This window comes from Dendroctonus ponderosae, unplaced genomic scaffold, assembly GCF_020466585.1.
Source record: "Dendroctonus ponderosae isolate FM_Combo_2020 unplaced genomic scaffold, Dpon_F_20191213v2 Dpon_F_20191213_3, whole genome shotgun sequence".
NCBI lineage: Eukaryota > Metazoa > Arthropoda > Insecta > Coleoptera > Curculionidae > Dendroctonus > Dendroctonus ponderosae.
This window is the reverse complement of record NW_026018508.1, coordinates 13,736,376-13,746,169: the sequence shown is the minus strand read 5'-3', so window position 1 is coordinate 13,746,169 and position 9,794 is coordinate 13,736,376. Positions and strand designations below refer to the sequence as shown.

Sequence of the window (9,794 nt, the reverse complement as noted above, 5' to 3'; positions counted from 1 at the left end):
ATGACCCCCCCCTGGATCCGCCCTTGATAACATGTGCTTTCGAGAAATAACCGAAATGAATTTTGGTGCACAACTTTAAATGCATTTTTCCATCAGCACTTAGAATCATCCTCATATTTAACATATTTCTAATAGCTTTGATTATAACAATAACTGAAACACAAAAACCAGACGGATAGCTTCATTTCTATATTACTAACAATAATTTTATGACTCTAAGAGCCTGAGGGAGTTTTCTAAAGTTCGTAAACGTTTCGGCTTCAGCTTCAACACGGCTCTTAAGGCTTAAAACTTTTGTTGCTAATGTTTGCACAGCCGGCCGTGAAAGCCTTCATTCGTAGCTTCATGTTGATTTAATTAAAAAGCATTTGGAAATTAAATTCGCCTAAATTTTAGTTTAGTATCCTTTGGCAAAATTGCCTCTTCGGGTTATATAAACTCAAATCCAATGAGTAACATACATAATACGTACACAACAGACGATGTTGAAATTTTTATCAACTACCAGCTGCTGTTTTAGTTGTTTGCTTTAGAAATCTACTTATTTAATAAGCTTTTTTATAATGAACAACATTTTAAATCAAGCTTGCTGAAGTGTATATGAATTCCTAAGGAAATAGTTGCCAATCGTAAAATTGCTTAAATATTTTTTAATTGTTGCTTAATTTGTCCATTCTTAGATCACTAAAAATATTCCAATTAATAACATTGTTTAAGTTGTTAAGCAGACATTAAAAGTGGTTATTAACTCAACAACATCCGATCGTATTTCGATGGCTGTTCAATGAGTTGAATAAACTCTTAAATTATTAATATTATTCAATATCATTAATTGAATTCAATTAAAACCATTTCGGTATCTTTACAGGAGAAAACGGTATCCAAAGAAGGCGAAACCAAAATTTTTGCAAATTTTGATCAAATATCTAAGCCTGACACAGAGTCTCAATCTGCAGTTGAAGTTCAATCAACATAATTTTTTGCATGGCTGCTGAGTCATCATTTTTGGATAAAACCAAAAATTCTAAATAAAAGTAAAATAGTAATATAGTAAAAGTAAAATAGTAATATATAGTTGTCAAACAGAGTTTTGTTTCAAAATGTATATTTTGTTTTAATCTGTCGAAACAATTTGTCAGTCATAGTTAATGTACAAACCAGATCGTTTTCATCAGAGTTCACACTTCTTCAGAAATTGAATATACATGTGATAATGTCCAGACGATTTCGTCCTTCATCAGGACCTCTGATTATAAAACTTTAGCTTTAGGGCAATGTTTCAATAAAACAAAATGGAAGAGTCAATAAACTATTGAATTTTTACTTGATTAAGCTTTCAACCCTGATGCATATTTTTGTGCGTAATATTTGGGGAATTTTTATTTTATTTTTCCTGAGTATGACTTAATTTATAATGTGTGAAATTAGAGCCTCAAACCAATTGTAAAATGCTGCAATAATTTACGTTTTATACCGTAATCCGAATGGCGAATAAGTTAAAACGCCTTCGCTCAGTTCTACCGTTAATTACAAATGTAAATGTTCTCTTCCTTAAAACACCACTACCAGTTGAGACATTTACATGAGTAAAAACATGGTGAGTCGAATTTATCTGCGTTTAATGCTTATGAATTTATCTCTAGTTTAAAACCAATGAGTATACAAGGTGTGTTATTAAAGTTGCACTCTTATGAGCTTTGTTATTTGTAGAGATAAAATGTTGTTTAAATTAGTTCAGTTCAGGTGCCGTTTCAACTACAGGCTGCTGAGCTAACGGACCTTTAATAGTCTAATAACAAGAACCAATAATACAGGCTTTACCCTTTAACCCCATATAACTAGCAGGTAAAGCGTTTAATGTTCAATTGGGCAAAATTTAATTAAGTTGTTAAGTTAAAAAGGTTTGCCCAAGTTTCAAGTTAGAGGCTTTAAGCTATAAACTTACGAAATGCGTAGAAAGAACGCAGTTCAAGTGAAAGTGATTTTTCAAATACACAATCTGAGAATTTGTGAATAAAACGAACATTTTAGTGATCTAAAATATAAGACTTGTTGGCGGTTGCTTCCCAATTAAATCTACTCAGGAAAAAATCAAGGATAACCAGCGCTTCCGAAACGTATGTGTAAATTTCAAGAACCTTAGTTTCTTTCATCAATACTCCAATTAGAAAAATAATTTTTGATGGAGATCTCATCTAAGGATCGGTAACTGTTGAATATCAAGAAACTAAACGTTTTCTTGATACACAGGAGACTTAAAAGCTACTAGCGCTGCTACCCGTAAGTCAAACATTTTATTTTTAAAGCATTTTTCTTTTCCAATTAGTCGCTTCGAAAGCCAAGTAGGTAAATTTTGATATTTGGTTTTCGAAGTTTTTTCTTCTATTGTTTTCTGTCTATTGCAGTTTTTTCTTGAATCGAAGAAAATTATTTCACAATAGTTTTCGTCAGGTGATTAATCAAATCTGTATTTGTCAATAGGTAGTGCAGTAAGATTATCTTTTCCCTTGTGTTTTTGTTATTTTTCTTGTGAGGATTTTTAGAGGAATTCATTAATTTGCCTTTTATCTCAAATAGGACCCCATTTGAACATTTATGAATGAACTGGTTAAATAATGAATGCCTCTAAGAATTACTTTAGACCCATATTAATTTATATTTAAATTAATCTCAATTTTTTTAAAAGGGCTCTCCTGTAGACTGGGAAGCCTATGTGGATGAAGATGATGAAGAGGCATTGCACGAATGTGAATATTATGAGCTAGATGAGGAGGGGTCATACGCGTGCGATACATGCGAAAGAGACTTCTATAGTAAATATCAATTTGATAAACACATGTCTGAACATAGAACTTGTAACTTAGAGGGTTGCACATTTACGGCTCATGAAAAAATTATTGAAAAACATATTAGAATGCAGCATTCAACAGGTAACTATTTACTAAGTAACAAAAAATACAACACAGTTTTAGGAAAAATTCAACTATTTGTTTGCCTGCAAATTAGTAGCAAAATCAACATATTTTCGAATATCTTTATTGTCTGTTCTAATAAACGTATCTGATGATTTAGGGATTTTTGAGAAAATCAAAAAGTTGAATAATCCAGAGGATATTGCAAAGTGGATAGAAGAGCGAAAAAAGAATTATCCTAGTAAAGAAAACGTGGAGAAGCGATACGAACGACAGGAGGAGCTGATGAAAAAGGGCATTCGAATTCAGAAAAACGATAATAAATTCGGACGAGACAAATACAGATGTAAGTAACACCTGAACTCGGACTATTATAAAGTTCGTGCACGTAATTCACTATAAGTAGTTTAAAGGCATACAGGGTGAGCCAAACTTGTCATGATTAGTATTTCCCGGGCCTTAGTGGGCCACCCTGTATATTACAGACATCCGCATGTTTTTTCTAGCTTATATCGCTTTTCATTTTGTATTCCAGTGGCGGCTGCACCAAAACGTCAGGGTCCTCCGTTAAAAAAACGTGGCGATCAAACTATCAGAAAAAAACGGAGACGTGATCCTCCACGGCCTCCCAAAATATCCCTTATTGATCAAAATGCTGACTGGAATGGTACTATGTTTCCTTTTAGAGGTACATCGGAACTTATTGAATCCGAAGTGGTTGAAGAGAGAATAAGTGATTTTGAAGATGATGAGTGGCAGAAAGATGCCAAAGCTATACCTGCGAAAGTGAATAATTCGTTGGGTTCTTTGATGGCAGCTTATGGGTCGGATAGTGAGGATGATGTAGTGGAGCTAAAAAGCCAGCACACTTCTGCGGTGAATAGTGTGAAAGGTCTGGATGCTGTGACACAAGATAAAAGTCACTGTGTTAGCAACGTGGATAGTGATAATGAACCCCCGGAGGAAGTAAAAATTGTTAAAACTGAAGATCATCTGGCAGAGCATCTGAGTCATTCAAAACCCACTGGTTTGAAAACCGATCATGTTAATGAAAATAGACGTCCCAGGAAAAGATTACATGCACGATCCAGGACATTTAAAAGTAGATCGTATGCTAATCCTTCTGAGCCATCAACTTCCACAGGAATTACCAGACAAAGTTCGGATAACTTTCCACACAATAACTTCAGTCGGCGGAAGGTGACTTTGTTGGAAAAACTTCTGGAAAAGGAAATTCGACTTGAACGCAATGTTATATTGCAGTGCGTTCACTATGTAGTGCAAAACAATTTTTTTAAGGATTCGCGCTAGAAAATTTAAGTCGCTAAGGAAAAATACGAATAATCTTCTGTGATAAGGTAACGTCAGTTAATTGGTTGCAGTTTATGTTTAACTGTTTTGTAATAAAACCCTGTTTTGACTATACGTTTTAATTATGTTATCAACAAGACTTTTCCTTATAGTTTAATGGTTTTCTTCGGTCATATGAGAATAAGAACCCATTGCAAATATTAACAAAACAGTGGACATTTATTTACAATTAACTAATAGGTATAACAATTTTTTATTAAACTAACAAAGACAGTACACTTATAAAAATACAAACGATTTTAATGGTCAATGATCAAGATGATCAGCGCAAGTGACTTTGAATATGAAGATGCTGGATTGTGGTCGTCAGAGCTCATCTTGCTTCGGATGGATGTTCTGGAGATAGAAATCAACATCTATTGGAACGTACCTGCACAGCAGAAAGCAATATTTATGTCTTTGTGTACCAATTAAATATTCCAGTTGTCAAGCAACTTCACAACTTTAGAGGTTTATACTAAAATGTGTTTTGGCAACGAACAAGCTGTCGAGTGATATTTGAAAACAGATTGACTTGTTTTTGAGTAATAATTCAAAACGATTAGTAAAAATAGACATGTGGCTTCATTTTCTAGGCTACTTCACCTCAAGTAGGTATACACTTGACTGGATTTCCATTGCATTAAACCTGGTTGATTATCTTACAGAAGACAACTTCAACGCTCAGCAATTGTAAGTATGACGATACCTACTTACATTATTCTAGAACATGCCTGCATAGAGTGCCCATAGAACTAGAAGTAGAGCTATCAGGATCAAGTAAGTAGTCAGTAAACTTTTTCCTTCACTATGGGCGCCAGCCATTGTCTTGTTTCTGCAAACAGTGTAAGTCATAAATTTGCCAATTAAATCGCTCGAAAACGTTGGTATTATTTCTTTAAAAACTCTTGCTTCGTTATATTTATAATAAAAAAAGCCGCTCCCCAAGAATTGGAATTAAAAGTGTCTCAAATCGATTGAGAAAACAGATCGCACCATTTTCACAAAATGCTTTTATTTATTATTCTGATGGATCAGAAATCATACCCAGAATCCTCCGTTACCTAATATACAAATCGAACAAAGAAAATGTTTACAGAAACTATTCTAAAGCGAAAAATGAGTTGAAATGTAAACAATTTTTTTTCTAAATATAACACGCTTTTAACTGAAAAGTAATCGTAAACATTTCAGCGGTGATAAAAATAGTTTTATTTACATAAATGTATCAATCCATAAATAATCCGGTACTAAGCATGAAGCTCGTGTAACTTTGCCGATAAATAGGATAATTTGCGCTCACTTTTCAAAATAAACTTGTTTTCGAGAAATTCCTGTTTTTCATTGAGGTGTGCAACGTGTATCTTTTATCATTTTGGATTTGGTCCAGTAAAATTGCATTTGCGATTTGCTAATGTATCTATATTATACCAAAGAGATCTTTTGCAGTTTGGTTCATTTTATTTAGCTGCTTGCTTTAATCACCGTTTTTTTTAATTGGGACTAAGTGATTGCCTACGTGACAGTCAACATTTTTTATCGTGTAAAAGTAGGTGTAATTCATAAAACTTTTGGCAAATCCAGTAAAAACAGTGAAAGGCTAATTTTAAAAACCCCGCTGCAGAAATAGAATAAATGCTATAAATATTAGAAAGCGTGAACTGAGATTGAAAAGCAGTTCATTAGTTTTATTTATTTTGGAAATAGGACAAGGACGAGATGAAAAATGTGTTTTTCACTGATTGCATCTATCGGATAAATACATGGGGCGGTTTTACCAATTATTGCACATTGTTAAGAATCACACTATTTTGTCAGATAAACGGTAGTTCTATAAAGCTTCGTTACAAATCTACAAGACAAAAAGATTTCATGAACAAATAATATTTAGAAGACTTGTAAAAATTATTTTAGTTAATACAAGCATCTGTGTGCTGGCCAATTTGGCGAAAGTAAGGCTTTAGAAATGTTTGTAAAGATAATTTGATTTTTCAGAACAGGATAATATAAAATGGTGATAATTAAGATTTAATTCCAGAAAATAGTATTGTGCTTTGTGGTTCCAATTGTTGGACGTGTTGAAAAGACTCTGCATGTAAGTAAATCAATAAAAACTGGGAACAGTTGATATTTTATCGTTGTAAAAAATAATTGAATCGCTTAATTAAATTAACTAAAATTGAAGGTTTACGAGTGTAACTTAATACAGTTTTATTTTCAATTAAATTTTAGTTCGAACTGGCTGATTCTTTTTTTTTCTTCAACTATTTGCAATTAACCACTTCTAAAATTTTTTGATAATTCAGTTGTACTTTGCCCATTTTGGGCTACATTGTATATATTTTATTCTAATTAATTAGTTAAACAGTTTCGGACAAAAAATTTGTATAATCTACTTTGGATAATTAAAAAAAAATAAATTGAATATAAAAACTAATTTCTTTAACGAATGAAATCGTATTTGGTTGTGATCTAAGTTGATTTGACTTGAGAGACAATGTTGAATGGAAGCCAAGAATTTGAACAATTATTTATGGGTTAACGCGATGATTATAGCGAATTGACTTATTGGCTATAAATAATTGATATATAAATTTAAGGCGCCCGTTTTCTAGAACGCCGTGTCCGAGAAATGTTCTCAATTGTGTCACAAGACATTTCATCGCATATCTGCTGTTAATCATCATTTCTTTTAAATTTAAATTAAATATGTTTAAAAACAATTTTCAGGTTCATAAACAAGCAACCGGAGAAGTAAATGAATTAAAGTTAGAAACAGTCTTCTTTTAAATTAACAACGATTTTTCAGAAGGATTTATCAGAGACGGTTAAAGTAACAAGTTTGAAAATGGGAATATTTCAATCTGAGGATTTTGCCGCTTATCAAGGTGTTAATAAATCGACATAGTTTCATTTGAAAATACCTTTTTCGCTGTTTTAAATTTGCTGAAAATCGCACTAGAGACTTTATTTGAAATCAACGAAAAAATGGGAATTTCAAATACAGATAAATCGATAACATATAAGTATATAATAATATTAATATGTTCAAGTGCTGGATGATAAAAGTAATGTTTGTATAAAAATTTATTTTTTAAAATGTATTGTTGACCTACCTTATTTTGTGCAAAAGTCACACAGCTCCTCACTCTTACAGTTCACTATCGTGTTTGAGTTCGTGCAATTTGCACGGTTTTTCGACAGCTCACTCTATTCTATTTTTATCGTGATTTCTGGATATTCTCAATTTGTTTTCAATGCCCGAAAACATCCAACTGTTGCTAATGGATAGCTGTGTTATAGACCGGGCGAAAGTGGGAAAAAGTACAAAAACCGAACCATCAAATACAAAGTTGTACTGTGTATGCAAAAAAATATTAATTTTATATAGGAACAAACATAGCCTTGATCTCATAGCCATCATCTTGTATTTTTCCACTTTTTTCGATTTTGATTCATTTTATAATTTAATTTAATCTTGATAAATGACAGGAATCGAGTAAGCTCGAAAAACACGCATGTGAAATTTTGATTATATTTTTTATTATATTTATTTTAAGAAAAATTAACTAAAATGTCATAACATGCAGCTTTTTATAATTTCAAGCCTACTTTCCGAAATATGAGTGAATGTTTTCAAACTGGTTGCAAACCATCAATAATTTGATTAACAAATGAAACTTTAACGGCGCGAATTCTTTAATTAATATATAAATTTCTGCTGAAAATTAATGGAAGTAAACAATGAGCTTGATAATGAATTTGGATTTTTGCAATATTCTCTCAAACTACTGCTGTTCGCTTTCAGTTGATCTATTCCTGTGTGAAAACATGTATTTTTAAGTCAAACTAATGAACTTTGGTAAACAGCAAATCATTTTTTCGTTGACAAAAAATGCGATGTGTTTTTTCGATTTTTTTTTCGGCCACGTTTTCGCTAGTGATTCTGAGAAACGCTACGAAGTATTCAATAACTACTAATTTAAGAAAAGTTATATTTCTTATCGCTGTGTTGCAAAAGACCGTGACTCAAATCTTTATATTTAATGGATAACTATCACACATCTGCTTGATTTTCCTATTTTTTCTGATGCAATTAAAACCTTGAGACAAAGTCTTCAATTTTATGTTAAAGTAGAAATATCTACTAAAAAGACGCCAAAAAAATTTGCAAAATTGTTCCAATTAAATGAACCTATTAGCCTACATCTATTTATAAATTTTTGGCTTCGGCAAAACATTTTTATTGCAAATATGCGGAGGACTATTTTGTTCATTGCTTAATTCTCAGATATCAAAGCGGAGTATTTGGCATGGGTACAAAAGCATTTACATTTTTTTACATAAAGTCAGAATCAAGTAAATAACTAGCAGTTTCCGTTGAATAGAGCACGCGATAATTTTGAACACAGGAACGACATAAATTTAAAAATCGCACTGCATCTTATCTTCACAAATAAAACACTTTTAGCTTGATAGGAAATTTAAGTTTAATTTTTATATACAGCAAGTGAACTAAATCTCTGATTTTTGTATGTTCAAAATAAATAAACTGGATGCTCATTAGTTTCCATACAATCAAATAGTTATTCCCTATCAAAATTGTAATGTATTAACTAATATTAGGCTTAACACGTAGGTACTTGCTAAAGTATTATTGCAATTTACTACCTAAGCATATATGAGCAGCGTTGAGCATGGCAATTAAAATAGGCTTTCGAATGCGATTTGTGACATGGCGAAAATGATCTAGTAGAGTGTATAATCGCTTAACTGCCACGGTCCATAAGTTGTTTTGGGTTAATTAGTTGGGATGATTTATTGATCTGTTCTGTGTTTTAGAAAATAGTATTCAATCCTACCCACATGGTTTGGGATTCGATAAAAAAATAATCATCCATTTCGCAATTGTATCTGAGCGTTTGCTTGTTCAAAACGTGGCTAATCAAGCGCCTACACATCACTAATCAAATTATCTTAAACAGTTAAAATTAAAGCTATTGCTCCCTATGAGCGAATAACGGCCTTGTTAGTACAAGGTTTCCATTACAAACTAGTCATAGCTGGAGGCCTTGCGTAGGCCTTGGGAATAAACCCATATTTGCGAGTCTTGGGCGCATACGCCCACAACCACCCATCAACAGTTTGATTGTTCAGATCAGCATAGATCCAGTCTCCTCGCCTCACTGTGAGATCATCTGGTGCCTGCGCCTTGTAATCGTACAACATTACCAGCTCAGTACCGTGGTACCTCAAATCATCAGCACTGGACGATGTAATTGCGTGCGAGTTGTTTTGGTTTGGGAAATTGCCCAATCCTTGTTGCGTCTGACCATTCAAATGGCCTGCATAAAATAACACAGATTTATTCTGTCTGATACTCAGATAGCATTTGATATTCTATGAATATCCCAGAATGTTCAAAAAATATACAGAATTGCGGGAATATCCTGGGAATATACATGGTTGAACATTCCTAACATGAATGTTCGTGGAATATACATGCATGTATATTCATCAAAGTTCATAAAA

At 32.6% G+C, this 9,794-nt stretch overlaps 2 protein-coding genes and 1 long non-coding RNA gene across 3 annotated transcripts in view; 1 reads left to right on the top strand and 2 right to left on the bottom strand.

Annotated features, from left to right (window-relative positions):
- LOC109537286 overlaps positions 1 to 4,337 on the top strand; it is a gene marked incomplete at its 5' end in the record, with an annotated part of 6,216 nt that extends 1,879 nt beyond the window's left edge. Inside the window, 3 exon segments of the mRNA XM_019903923.2 lie at positions 2,687 to 2,930; positions 3,073 to 3,258; positions 3,448 to 4,337. Of these exon segments, the coding sequence (XP_019759482.2) occupies positions 2,687 to 2,930; positions 3,073 to 3,258; positions 3,448 to 4,223 (1,206 nt within the window). The 3' untranslated portion in view covers positions 4,224 to 4,337.
- On the bottom strand, positions 4,327 to 7,486 carry LOC109537290. Its single transcript, XR_002171910.2, has 3 exons — positions 7,379 to 7,486; positions 4,980 to 5,097; positions 4,327 to 4,653 (listed from the first exon to the last, which is right to left on the bottom strand). It is a non-coding gene; the product is annotated as an uncharacterized LOC109537290 (long non-coding RNA).
- Positions 7,487 to 8,734: 1,248 nt separating this feature from the next.
- Positions 8,735 to 9,794, bottom strand: part of LOC109537292 (SH3 domain-containing protein Dlish) — a 4,396-nt gene continuing 3,336 nt past the window's right edge. Inside the window, exon 6 of the mRNA XM_019903928.2 lies at positions 8,735 to 9,607. Coding sequence (XP_019759487.1) covers positions 9,309 to 9,607 — 299 coding nt within the window. The 3' untranslated portion in view covers positions 8,735 to 9,308. The remainder of the gene's footprint in view (positions 9,608 to 9,794) is intronic.